This window comes from Cyprinodon variegatus, unplaced genomic scaffold (genome assembly GCF_000732505.1).
Source record: "Cyprinodon variegatus isolate N-32 unplaced genomic scaffold, C_variegatus-1.0 Scaffold447, whole genome shotgun sequence".
NCBI lineage: Eukaryota > Metazoa > Chordata > Actinopteri > Cyprinodontiformes > Cyprinodontidae > Cyprinodon > Cyprinodon variegatus.
This window is the reverse complement of record NW_015150900.1, coordinates 318,767-333,762: the sequence shown is the minus strand read 5'-3', so window position 1 is coordinate 333,762 and position 14,996 is coordinate 318,767. Positions and strand designations below refer to the sequence as shown.

The 14,996-nt window shown below is 37.0% G+C and overlaps 1 protein-coding gene across 1 annotated transcript in view; it reads right to left on the bottom strand.

The window, feature by feature from the left end:
* Positions 1-14,996, bottom strand: part of tbkbp1 (TBK1 binding protein 1) — a 103,868-nt gene that overhangs the window by 46,581 nt on the left and 42,291 nt on the right. The window contains exon 2 of the mRNA XM_015389071.1: positions 4,251-4,512. Coding sequence (XP_015244557.1) covers positions 4,251-4,512 — 262 coding nt within the window. The remainder of the gene's footprint in view (positions 1-4,250; positions 4,513-14,996) is intronic.

Here is a 14,996-nt window from a genome sequence, read left to right as displayed (position 1 = left end):
CATCCATCCATCCATCCATCCATCCATCCATCCATCCATCCATCCATCCATCCATCCATCCATCCATCCATGCATAACAAAATGGTTTACTTTCTTTTAAATGTATCATTTTTTTTATGAATATTACTTTTATTTCAGTATTTCTTATTTTTTTTACTGGCTTTATTCATACCAACTGCCTCCACCTGCTGTCTGTTATTTTCCTTCAATTTACAGCCAAGTTCCTTTTGTAAGAGCCTGACTTGCGTTTTCTTAGGAAAAAAAAAAAAAAAAACCTTTCCATCAATGACCCCACAGATGATTTTATCTAACAAACCATCTGGAGTATCAGGAAAACAGACAATGACGCCAAACTTTACATTTAAGTGACATTTTAATAACTGTACTGAGTCATTTTTGCTTCAGGTATTAAGTTATTTGAACTAATTTCCAATTACAGCAGCGCTCGTTGGTGATTAATATTTGCTTATATTTTGGGACATCTTTTTCTGTTCTGAGTGGAAAAGGAAAGCCTGCAGCAAAGTCTGCAGCCAAGTTTGGAGCACAAAACACAGACGCATCATGACAACGTGCCAAGCACAACACTGATTAACCCAGGCAGTCTGATAGGAAATAGCAGGGGAGGGGGTGGGCTGCAAAGCCCCATGCAAGTGGGCTGGCCAATTCAGAGACTGCCGATTGGTTTATTGATGAAGTTTAGCTGAATTCATTGACTAGTATAACCCATTCGAACTGCAGTGAATAACTTGGAGGACATATTAAGATACCTAGTGATTTTTATGCATAAAAAATAAGGTGGCAACTAATCTTTCACTTCCTTATCAAACTGACTGAAGCACTACCCTGATCAGGAAGCCGTTGGATCAAGTATGAGAAAAATTCAACTTGAAAACCAAAACTGCCCTTCACAACATTTTTTCTCTCATCATCCTTGACAACAGATCAAGAAGCCTGTTTCAACTGAGGAACATTTCCAAGCATTCAAATCTTGTTCTGAGAACTGACTTGAGCTGATCATTCATGCTTTTATCTCATCATGCCTGGATCACTGGAACAGCATGGTTGCATAATAAAATATTAACATGCAATCCACAACACAGCAACAAGGCTTTTATTGAACACAACAAAGAGACGACACATCACTTCCTTTTTGGAGTTTTTTGTTTGCACATGCTCCCCATGATAAGCCCAGAATTATTCACCCCTGCTAGTATTTTTGATTGTTTTATTTTTTGTTTTCTCTCAGTGAGAGAGAAGTCTTTCATATGAGGTTGGAAGGCCTTGTTTCAATCATCCTAATCTTTAGCTCCCCTCCACAGATTCCTTACATTTAAACCTTCTTAGTAAATTTGGATTTACTTTTACGAATCTAAATTAAGATATCAGTCCTCAATTTTAAAACACCTTTGTGGCATCGCCTCCTCTATGTGCAACCTCTCAACATTTCATATTTCTTGTTGTGATCTGAAATCATCTGATCAGAGATCCTTAGGTGCACCAAAGATTCATTTTTAAAAACATCTTTCGAAACCGGTGTGGAACATGTTTCTTCCCTCTTTTCAATGCCTTTCTTCTCGAACATTCTCTCTTCTCCAAAGGGAAACTTAAGTTTTGTCAGAATTTTAAATAAATACACCTACATTCTATGATGTTTCATTTCATCATTAAAACCTTTTGGTTTTAGCCGCCCCTTCGTCATTTTGTATGCAAGCTTCTCTGAAGCTTTTTGTGCTTTTCCAATCGTGAAAGGTGTAATGTACGCATATTTATGTAGTAAATGCAGCTTCCACCATGTTATTGGTTGATCCCGTGTTTGCATAAACAAGCAGTTGATATTTATTCATCCAATTATCAATTTGAATATGCAGAATTATTGGTTATAAGGAGAGCTGCTCGGCTCAGACTACAGTCTGACTATCATGTTTGCTAATGAGACTTGTTGTTTGATCAGACAGCAGGTAGGGCAGGAATCCTTCAAACTATAGCTGAATTGGCATGAAGATCAAACCGGTTACGTTTTTGGGCCAATTAACATGAAGGAATGAGGTGGGAGGACAGAAAATGAGGAGAAATTAGAAAACAGAGCTTATGTTGGAATACGCAAAAAAAAAAGTATGAGAGAATAAAAGAAGATGATGTTAAGTGTGGGAGGGAGGTGAATTGTTCAAATTAGAACCAGAGGGGGATTACATGAAAATAGAAGCACAGCCATGGATATTCCACTAATCATTAGGTTTTGGTGGTTTGCTTATTTCAGGAATTATACAAGTACACAGAAAATGTTCTTAGATTCTTCTACCTTTTTTTCCAAATGTGATCGTATACAAAGGAAGTATTCAGAATCTAAAGCCTAATTCTTGTTTCTTAGAACCTAAAATAAGAAAACAATGTGATTGAATTAAAAAAAAATAATAAATAAGATTCAAACTGGTGCTTTAAGTGCAAATTCCAAGTGTGAACAAATACATTTCAAGGAGGAGAGAGTCAGAGCTCCTGGATGCTTTTAGCGAGCAGCTGTCTTTGCAGGCTTTAGGCTGCTAACCTGCTGTTGACTCACTCACAGGTGGCTATTTGCTTGGGGACCAATCCCAGAGAGGCAGGTGTTGGTTTTGGTGGAGCAGGTGCAGATGTTGTCCATTTTGTGAAGAAGTTTTTGCACCTGCAAACTCGCTGATGTTATTGGTTTTTGAATTTAGGTTGCCGTCTGGCACAGTTTTACCCTACCTGCAATGTTCAGGATTCTTTCTCAGTTTTCAGCTGCACAGAAACAAATAGACTGTTAGATTTCTAATGCACAGGAATGTACTCTTTTTTTCCTTTTTTATCACTGAAAGCTATACAAAACAAAATTATCTTATCTCTATTACGCTATTATAAGAATACAAATAAAGATTAATCACAGAAAGTTTTATCCTAATCTGAATACTTTTATACTTACTGTCCATACCTTGCTTAAAAATCTATGGGATTGGTAAAATATGGAGTCAAGACCAATAGATTTGGATAAGCAATTATTTTCAAGCTTCTTTTGTAATAGTAAATTTTCTCAAAAGATAATAAAACAATGTAAAAAGATTACATGGTATTAAAGATGGCATTACAGACCTATCTAGCAATGCCCTTTTTAATAATAATAAAAAAAATCTTTCTAAGCATTTAAGGAAGTAGTATTTATAGTAAATGGTAATAGATTCCAGTGACTGGGTATCATTTCTAGTCAGAAGTGATCAGAGTATTTTTTGTTGGTATCTCTCAAAGTTTTTCAAGAAAAGAAATGAGAACAAATTAAACAGGTGCCAGTTATCGGTACTGAGGTTTACCAAGGTTATAAGATATTATGATTTTAAAAACCACAAGAGTTTTTTTTTTATTTCTTTAGTTATTTGGTCGTGTCACTCCCAAGGTTTAAAGCCACAGCGTTTTTTTTTCTAGTTGTAATGATAAAGAGGACTCCACTTCCCCATCACCTCAGTTTCAGTACATTGGCTGAAAGAATACTATAAACCAGGGTTAATAAACAATATTAACTCTAAAGAATATAATATTTGGAATGGATGGATGGATGGATGGATGGATGGATGGATGGATGGATGGATGGATGGATGGATGGATGGATGGATGGATGGATGNAATAGCTAATAATACCTTCATAAACTCTAAAGCAAATTTTTCTATGAAAAATTCACTAGCAGAGCTCAGATTGAATTTGTGAAAAAAATAGAAATAATGTTTTTAAAGAAAGATTACGCATAAATATCCATCACTCCTCCTTTTGCCTTTATGCTAATATTGCAGTTTAGCTATTTTATTTATTCTGCATCACATTACCTTAAGAGATGAAAAGCTTTTCTCACTTTTTTCTTCATTTCATTATTCTGTTTTCTTAAATGTCACTGACTAATAGGAAAAACAGAGCAGGTGACCCCGCTATTAACACTATGAGGTATGATGAAATATATTTAAAAATATATTTTTTAACACTTACATCTTATTATTCTCATTTTGATTATAAGGTTAATTACTTGTATATATGTTTTTTCATTAGAATAGATGACCTTCAAAGGAATTTTTCTTTTTTGAAACTTTTCCCACCTTTATAAAGATAGAAGGAATGGAGCTGCTCTCTGCACTTTCCAATAAATCAAAAACAGATGCAGGAGTGCCTCTATCTGACATCAACAAGGACACAAAATCTGTATTGATTTTTTTTTCTATAATCTGATGAATGTTTGTCTCAAAAATGCCTTCACCTTGATCTCATAGATCTTCAGCTTCCTCTTGATGCTGGTGTTTTCTCGCTCCAGGGTGGCCAGTCTGGTTTTGATTTCCTGATAGGCGGAGATGAGTGTGAAGTGGGAAGCAGAGTACACATCGTCAGTCGGAAGAGGCGAGGTCCTCCACGCCATGGTGCCGCAGCCATCCTCCTTTAGGCCTCCTGCGTCGCCGCCTCCTCCTCCCAGCAGCCCCAGCTCCCCTCCTCCGAAAAGAGACTGCATAGCTCTGAGCCTCAACCTGAAAGCAAACCATTTTGGGATATAAATTATTTAAACATCAGACCTTTTTTTATACTACACAAAACCTCCAAAAACCAGACTTAAATAGTGTTGCCAGGCTACATATCCTGAAAGCACCAATCTGCTCCGCAGAAAAAATTAAAAGTGAACTAAATAATTTGATGCTCACACAGTAAAATGTTCCAACTGAAAAAAAAAAATATTAAAATTAAATTCCGCCACCAAACTATTGCTAACTGGTCTAGTATAAATAAAAAACAAAACAAAAGGGAGCAAAATGGCTTTTAGAGGATAAAAACATTATTTTCATGCATATGGGTGGCAAGTTTTGATTAGAACTCCTGGAAAGAGTGAAAAACCCTGATGAAGATCTTTTCTACGCTTGCAGCCAGTTGTAGCTGGTTTGGCTCCTGAGTGGCTGTTTGCAACCCACAATAGATCAGGACTGCAGCAGAACTAACGTCAGGGTGAATCCGGCGTAATGAGTGTTTATAGGTCAGTTTCTATATGTGAATCGTTGTTCTTCCTGCTTTTTTTATTGTCATTACGCATTACATATCCTTACATTGACAAGTACAGAGCAACAAAATTCATTCTCTGAATTTAGACAATCCCCTTGGGGAGCAGTGGGCTGCTATTGTGCGGCACCCGGGGAGCAGCGTGGGGTTAAGGGTCTTTGCTCAGGGACCCAGAGTGTCAGTCTAATATCACACACTGTATCTGCCCCATACGTGTTTTTAAATCCATGGTGCTAAGCTAACTTTTTATTTATTTTTTTTTTTTTTGAGCTGAGTATGACATTCTAATAACTCATAGTGTTTATTTCCTGGCATGTGGGTATTTCCTTTGCTGTGCATTCTTTTCTAGTTTATGATTTTTTTTTTTTATAGTCCCTTTAGTCTTGTGTACCTGTATGCAGTTAGGCATTTGCCTATTTGGCATGCTGTTGAAACTGCTGAAATTCCCCAATGCGTGACAAATAAATACGTTTCTATTCTATTCTATCCAACAGATTGTCAGAAAAGTCTGAAAGTGAGGATGTTTTTTTTGCTTTGTGTGTTTACAGAGATCTACGCACCGGTGTGCATCACTAAAATCCATTTCACACGGCTCACTGTTTGAACCTCTATGGTTACTCAGAACAGATTATAAACACAAATGTATCAGACTATGCTTTTTACTGATCATACTGAGTCAGCTGCACAACCTCTAAAGCCTGATATTGCTTTTGTGAGATAATCTACAACTAGGTGTATGTATATAAACCAGTAAAGGTAAAGTTTGTGCAATTTGGAGGCGTGTCCCTTTCTCTCCTACTGATAACCCTTACTGAACACATGCTGATCCTGTCATGCTACAGGCATGTTGCAGTATTCATAATTGGATGATACCCTGTGCTGGATTAGAAACCCTTTCCAGGGTTTACCCCACCTTTCACCCATTGACTACTGGACTGCTAGCGTCACCCCCACCATGCCAAATGCTCCTCCCACTTCATCCACCCTGATAGATGAAGTGGGAGGAGATGGGTGGAAGGCTTGTTATCTGCATCTGTGCACACAGCTCCCCTTACAGACAAACATGAATCTGTTTTTACTATTATGTTAAATAACCCACTTTGAGGAAACAGCAGGTTTTTCTGACTACTTATATTTATAAGCACATAGCAGCCAGAATAACTTACCAATATGTTACCTGAAGCACTGCCAGCCCAATGTGGGTGTGATGACATTTTGGGCTTTTAAACTTCTTTTTTATTAAATGCCAAATACTGAGGTGAATGAAACAGTCTCCAATTTAAAGGTCTAACCTGTTTGCATTACCTACAATAGTTTCAGTTTCGGTTGAATAACCCTTACAAAAACAGAGTATTTTTCAAGTTCATGTGCTTTTTAAGTATACTCAAGGATACATTGATGCAGGTACACTACAAGCTGAGTCTTGAATGTTACAATGTGAATAAGGTATATATTTTTAGTAAGCTTCAAGTTTACTTTAATTGAAAACTTGGGATTTATACTACTGTATACTTAAATACGCTTTAAAATTTGAACTTGCAGTTGAGCTAGTTTTGGTAAGGATACTTACAAGTCTAGGGCAGATATACTTTTATTATACTTTTATGTAAGTCATCTATAGTTAACATAAACTGTAATGCATATCATTGATAAGTACGCTACAAAGAACCTGAAAGTAGACGTGCTTATTTGTGGTTTAAAATTAGTATGTTTACTGTATCTTGCATGCACTACTTTTTGGTAAGGTTTTGTATGTAACCAGTACTTAAACTTAACGTGGTTCTTTTTTTTTTATGTAAATCCCTTTATTGTCCCACAATGGGGAAATTCACTCTCTGCATTTGATCCATTCCCTAGGGGAGCAGTGCGCTGCCATTGTGTGGTGCAGGTGTGGGGTTAAGGGTTTTGCTCAGGAACCCAGAGTGGAGGCTATGGGGATCGAACGAGATACTTCGAACCTTCTCAGAGCGCAAGTGCACTGCTCTAACGACTAGGCTAACACCTCCTTTTAATCAGACTAATTAAAATATGTGTTCACTTCATTTTCTTGTTCCATTTCATATTTAAAAAAACACAAACATGGGACAGCCTAAATTCCCCATGCAATCATGGCATGATGAATGGGCAGGCTGCTTAGCCAATCACGCTACATTGCAGCTAACAATCCTGATGCCCTAATGCCTCTGGGCACCGCTGTCAAAAGAAATAAATGACACCTGTGGTTTCACCTCCTTGTTTTAATACGGCTATGGATGAGAAATGTGCACCAGATTCATGCAGGAAGTGGCGAGGGGCACTGAGATCTGACGGTTTATGGACACAGAGGTAGTTACACAAGCTGATTTCTGATGAATATTGGAATAGATGTCATCCTGACTCCCAGCTCTGCCTTGTGAGTCAGCGGTTGCCTACTGAGCTATTTTCATCTACTCCCTTCCTCCACTGTGCTTTTTTTTTTCTTAGATCTCTTAGAGTGAGGGGAATAAAGCCTGGGCCAATCCACATCTTTCTTTAGCGCCACTTTAGGAGGATGATCCAACAGCACTCCCACCCGCTCAGGCTCACACACAAGCTCACAGCTATGCACACAAAACAAAAAGAAGAGTCGACTGAAATACCATATATGGACAAGCAAAAAAGGCCTGTTTGATCGGACACACTGCAGAGGCATGCTTAATCATCTCTCAGCAGGGGGTAAAACTAAATACAGCAACATAAAAAAAATCTAAAAATGTAAAATATTCTTTGTCACTTTTTTAAAAATGTTAAAGTTTTGCTTTCCTTAAATTCATCACATATAGAGTCAACAAGTCTAAGCCTTTATGTAATTTTGATGATTTTGGCTTATGCAATGGGGATGACTGCTAACTTGATAGTTGTCCAGCAGACAGTCAGCGACACCATTTACTAGAAGGATAAGCCACAAAAGGACACTACTAAAGACTGTTGCATCCAAGTGTTTTCAAGAATGGCTGAGAGAAGTAAAACGTGGTAGAAGAAGAAACATACACAACAGGGATAACTGGTCTGGGGAGGATTGTGAAGAAAAAGAATCAAGAGTTTGGAGGAGAATCCTGAGGCGTGGATAGTGGCTGCCGTCAGAGGATCAAGAGCCATTACACAGAGATGCATAAAGGGCATGTAAAAAAAAAAAAAAAAATCATCCTCCAAGAAAATTGAAGAGCTAAAAATGCACCTGACAGACATAGTATTGTAGAGGTTTCCCAATTTTCTTGTGGTCAAAATTAAGACTACATGTCTGCCTGCATCAAACATATTTAAACACCATTAAAACCTTTTTTTAAAGTTTTTAATTATTGTATGGAAGATACTGCGCTTTGTTTCCCACTTCCTGGATGAGCTGCCACACTCAGCAGCATATATGTGTCCAGCTTGCTCAGTAAGACGGAGCTCTTACATAGTCTGTGCAATGAAGTACATGCAAAGTGCAGAAAGGGAATATGCATCAGGTTACTACGACTGAACGCAGACTAGCAGTAATGGAGCAACATTTGGTGCCCTTAACTGTGGAATTGTGCAACATGGATGCCTCTGCTCCTGAGTCCCTCAAAGCAACAGTATAGACTCCTCTATATACACTTCCCAGCTGATGACTGGTCTTGTATAAATATAGGATCTGTTCTGGTTCTATAGTTACTGAATATAAAAAAAAAATCTGCAGCTGCACCTCTTAAATACACTTAAATGCAACTTGGTGGTAAAAACAAGACCAACACTTAAGAAGTCATCCTGATGCATTAAAGCGTATTGAACACTGCGAAAACCCCCCTTGTGGTGTAAAGTTAAAAAAGCAGGTATGCAGAAGCTTAAGATGTCTGATTATAAGGTTATTGAGAAATGAGACTCAGTAGAGCTGGTGAGATGTTTTTATCAAGTCAATATAGGAACTGTAGAGAATTCATTTTTTTTAGTCTTGCCTCTGCAGCTCCCAGAACAGCCTTATTGTTTTGGTGGCACATCCTCTGCCAGTGCACATAACAAGCCACCTCCATGGAAACACTGGAATGAGAGTTTTTTATAAGTTATTTTAATTGTTATTTTTTCTGTTTTGTTGTTTGTGAGTTTGTGAATTGTGAGTCTGCAAAATAAAATCAATAATTAAAATACCCTACTGTCCTCTGTGGGGTAATTCAGGTGTACAGTACCATCACCAAAAGGCGGTCAGATGAAAGCAAGCAGAAACACAAACGGTTAAAATCATAAAAAACATGAAGTAGGTAAGTAAGTGAAGCCACATTTATAAAATAAAATAATACCATGCAATATAGCAAATTCAGATTAAAAGAAATAAGCAACTGATAGAGCAACATGCACAAATGGATATGCACATATGTGCATCAAAACCACCATAAGCCACATCGTATCAATGCCACACATTGAGATTTTAAAGAATACTGCATATCTTTTATGGACCTTATAAATATTAGATAAACCAAAGCAAATTCTATCTGTCCTGTAATTTTATTTTCCTTTAATGCAAAAATAATTAGAGTATAATCAGGAAATTTGATCACGAAACAGTTTTATAATCCAGACTGCTGGTGTTGCAATATGTTTCTCAGTCTGTGTGGATTTCAGGACTTGGATGAGGTCCAAATAGCCGACTTTATCCAATTAAAGTCTGCATAATAGATACACTGCAACATTAATACATAAAAAAAGACTCATTAGGAAGAATGAACACGAATAAGAAGAACATCTCAATCCATTACCTTTTTTATTTTATTTTTGATATGTTATTATAAGCAAACCAAACTGAATGCCTACCAAGTATGATTTTTATTTCTTCTTCTTGTTTTATAAACTTTACATTTAAATGACAGACTCAATACTATATACCTTAACTATGAGTGTGTGTCTCAGGCTGAAAAGGAAAAACAATCTAGAGCGAGACCCAGACCTGAGCGGGTGAGGGCAGCAGCAGCACTCATGGTATTAAAGGTGACTATTGGACTAAAGTGCCTCCAATTGTGGCCTTGGTTTTCAAATAGTCGTCCAGAAGCTTTCATTTTAGTGACAAAATGTCAAGGGCATCAACTGTGCCTCTGAACATACATCAGAACTAAAAAACATTTCCTATAAAACAAGTAAAAAATGACAATAGTTCAGATTGCATAATAGGCAAACAGAAAGCATAATTTAAAATGGACAGAAAACAATACATTTCTCACTGAATGTTTTAAAGCCCTAAAATTTGGTGGAGATATGTTTAAAACTTATAATTGGCAGAAGCACATTTAGTTGCAAACACAGAGGTCTTTTAGTTTGCACATTAAGATTGGCATTTTCCTCTTTTTTTGTAAAATAACTCACCATTTGTCATCCATCATTCTACTGAGGCTCTGGATTTATGTTTAGGGTATGTGTCCAGCCTGAAGGTGAAACCCCACCTCCATTTTAAATCTCCTGCAGCCTTAAAACAGTTTCCCTCCACAGTTGACATCTATTTAGCTCTCTCCATCTTCTCTCAAACTCTAACCAGCTTTCCTATCTCTGCTCAAGCCTGGATGGTGTGGTTTGTAAGTCCTTTATTTTTTTACATGCAGGTTAAAACATTTAATTTAATTCTCATTGGACCAATTTCTTCTACTTGTAATAAATAATGCACTGCATAACCAAACCCAAATTTAACCTCTTTTTCCTATGCCTGTTTTCTGTTTTTCCCTGTCTGAATTATGCTGCTTGTTCTCTAACACTCTCTGAAGTCTTTAGAGAACAACTAAATTTATGCCAGAATGATCTCGAAAGGTAGTAAATTTTCCTTTCAGAGTAAAGGGTTCTGATTTAGAAAAAAATGTACACCACACTGTTGAGATTTCAATTTGTGAAGAAAAAATAAGAACCTATATCTTTCTTCTTCACTTCATGATCAAGCATTACCTTGTGCTGGTCTATCATATGAATATTTGTGGTTGAAACATGAAAAAAATGAAAAAGTTACACAAATGTGCAAAAATTGACAAACTGGCAAAATCCAAGCTTAAATTCCAATAAAATAAAGAGCAAAAGCTGGATAAATTTTAGACATTAAAATCAGAATAAACCTGAACACGTCCTGAGGTAGGATGAGGTTGTGTAAGCTGTTGACTGTGGCTAAATTTGCTTAACAAAGGACAAGGACAAAAGAATAATCATGCTTGTGTTTTCCCTAAATCATCCCACACGTTGCAGCTCATACACATCCAAACATCCTCATTTCCTGCAGCTCTGCATGTGCTGTTACCCCCTTCCTTTAGATTTAGTAAAAACTGCCCCCTTCATTTGAAGTAGAGGGTAGAGTAAAGGTAAAAGGCTATGCTTCGTTAGAATGATAAGCAAGTCGTTGCAGATTAATTGTTAATAAAAGAGAGGGTGAAAATGGCTTCCTTTGTGATTAGGTTTACCTTGAGCCCACACATAATACACATTTCTTTTCCCTGAGGCTGCATCTCTGCATGTTCCCTCCTATAGTTCTTCCTTTCTGCCCTTCTCCTTGGAGACGACCCCCCCCCCGTGATATAGCCCACAGTACTGAAAGGACCTCTGACTGCATCTTTGTTTTGTGGAAATGTTAAGAGCCATGAAATGCGTAGGTAACTGTGAGCAGTTAATGCACTCATCATACAAAGGTCTGCGGTTTCAATAACATCCCCCATGGTCACTTTATGTGAGATTTAAGAATAGCTAGTCTAAGGTTGTCCAGCATGACTTGGGTTGTAAGTGTAATAATCTGAGGAAACTAAGGTCTGATGAACAGTTCTTGTGACGAATATCACGGTATTTCGTTTATTACAGTTAAAAAACTCTTTTCTTAAATGGATTATATGTTATAGATGAAAACGAAGCTTTACTGTACAGTGGAATGAAAAGGGTAAATTTATTTCCGATGTTTTTGTGCATCAGTTAAGTTTGCAGTGTATTTTAATTAAGCCTCTATAATCTGATAACCCTAATTAAACTCTCACACTGTCCAGCTTTATTTTTTTTTAGGAAACAGAGTCCATTTAAACTCTACCGAGGTAAAAACAGCTCCACTCATGCAGTGTTGTATCTCCAGTACAGATAATGTGGGCTTTAGCCCAGAGACCGCTGACTAGACTGACAAAAAAATCTAAATAATATCATTGGTGGTTGGGACAGTCAGTATCCTGGTTAATGTAAAAATCTGCTCAAGGTTAAATTTTATCATGAAAAATACAAAATTGTTGTGATGAAACATAAAAAATGGCTTCTATTTTAAGCTACGCAGATTTTATTCCATCTATTTTAAGCTAAGCAGGTTTTATTCCATCTATTTTAAGCTAAGCAGGTTTATTCCATCTGCCGACATGATGTGGATTCCATCTGCATTTCATCCACATCATGGTGGCGCCTCAAGGCAGCGGCCAAGAACAGCCCTTGAAAATTTCACGAATCATGCCCTTTTTAATAAACATCACCTCACTGCTCAAAAGGGCACAAAAGCGCATGTACTTCCTGCGAAGGTTTATGAGCGCCCAACTGCCCCAAATCATCCTCACCACCTTCTATATAAGCACCATAGAGAGCGTTCTGACCAGCTGTCTCACTTTGCTTTGTGGAGGCTGCAGCGCCTCAGACTGGAAGAAAGTGAAAAGAGTGGTGAGAACAGCAGAGAGAACCATCCGGGCTCCTCTTCCCTCCATAAAAGATACTTCATCCCAACGCTTCTAACATTATAAAAGAAAAAGCGCTGAATGCTGGAAACTAAATCATCAGTTTATTGGGATTTTTGAGGTATTTTGACTTTTATGTTATAATCTAATATTATTGCACTTTGTTAAATGCATCTTAGGGCTTTAAAATCTTTATATATATATTAAAATAGAGTCTGTTTTGTTAAATAAATGTATTAATACCGACTGTCCATATTGTTATCACAAGAGTTAGTGATAAACTTAACTTAGATAAATAATCTAATATTATTGCACTTTGTTAAATGCATCTTAGGGCTTTAAAATCTTTATATATATTTATTAAAATAGAATCTGTTTTGTTAAATAAATGTATTAATACCCACTGTCCATATGGTTATCAGAAGTTAGTGATTAACTTAACTTAGATAAACCTATTTGCTATCTACCTTTAACACCTTACCTAACTTAGACAAGGTGTTAAAGTTAAATTAACTAAGGTACAATTAGTGTGTTATTTAAAATAGTTTTTTTTAGTTTTTTATTAAATTTTAAATAACACATTATCCTGGAAGAAACATGTGAACAAAATTAGGGTCTGTCTGCTATCAGAAGACATACTGGAAAGGTAAATCATGAAAACTAATCACTCAAGCTTTGGTGTTATCACATGTGGACAACTGCCCAGCTGCGTGGTCAAACTCTTTAGTCGTGGTGCTAAAAGGGCTACAGAAGCAAAAATGATTAGTATTGCTTTAAACAGCTATGTCCTGATTAATACAGAGCAAAACAATGTCTGGATGAAAACTAATGTTGTACATCACTTTGAGCAACAAATTCTTAGTGAAGCATGAAAGACAAACAAGCTTTTATTCTATTTGCCTAAAGTTCATGGGAAGATGGATGGAGCTAAATCTGTTACAAGCTCAAAAAAATAAATAATTAAAACTTGAAACCAGTGCAGAGGTTCAGTTTCCAGCAGCACAATTTAAAATGTGTGTTAAAATGACCTAGTCAAAACCTGGACCTAAATCTAGCTGAGAATCAATGGAAAGGTCCCCATTGGTGCAAAACAACACATATTTATGTCTGTTGCCTAAACTGAGGAGGATGTGATCCGTTTTACTTAACTCATATTCACATACTTGTCAATTCTCCTGATTTATGCATGAGACTCTTGACTTTCGATTTTTCTTCGATATCTCCCACCAGGCACCCGATCAGTAATTTCTCCCTTTTAATTTGAAGGAAAAAAGTTATATATGTCACAGTATCTGGTACGAGATACTAAGACATATCCCCCCACAAGCTCACTTTTTCCTTCACTCATGGGCGTATCTCAGCTGTTATCAAATTAAAGTATATGTTTGTGAAGGTACGATTTTGAATAAGATTTGTTTTTTATTGACTTTGAAGTTTAAATTCAGTGAATTCATCCACTTTTCTAATGGCAGCAGCCAATTAATCCTTTAGATGGTGGCGGTCAGTGGTTCATACTTTTCAATTCGATCTGCAACACTGCAGACTAAATGCATTTTAGTGTAACTGACTTATTATTTAGTCTTCTGGTACTCATTTAAATGATTAATACTGCTTTTTTCCCATTGTCCTTAAAATTCAACAACTGAATGTTTTAACAAAAAAGTTCCTTTACCATGTTATAATACAAAGGAGGAAATGACAAATAATTACCTCATGGGCCAATACGCTCATGAAAAACAATCTCCCTATTTTTCACAACCCAATGCCTGCAAGTGTATTTTCATACTGTTTTAATAGTTTTTTGGATACACACATTATTTTGCTCCTCTAATGTGTATTTTTTTTAACATTTTCTCCCTGTATAATAATGTTTTTCTCTTGTTTCCTATTATATTGACAGTCATCGGATGGAAGGACTAAGACTCTGTCCAAATGTCCGCCCTAATCACTATATAGGGTACTATATAGTGGTTACGCCATTTTAAATTAGTATCCGAACGTCTAGTGGATGAAAAAGTAGTTGACTCGAAATTTCCCACAATGCACCTTGAAAAGTAGTGATCATCCATGGTCACTAGTAGCCTGGGTGCCATTCCAAACTTAGTCCCGCCCACAAGGTTTGAGGTCGGGAAGTTCGGTCTGGCTCTGCTCCATAGTAGCGCGAGTATGATCGCCCACTCTCTGGCGATCCAATCAAATTGTCAGGGCGGGCTTTATACGATGATGGACAGATGATCAGCAGTAACGTAATCAACCACGTCACCAAAGCGCGCTTGGGTGTCAACAACAATGGCTGCCGCCAGAGAGTTGAGGTGAGTAGATTCTGCTAT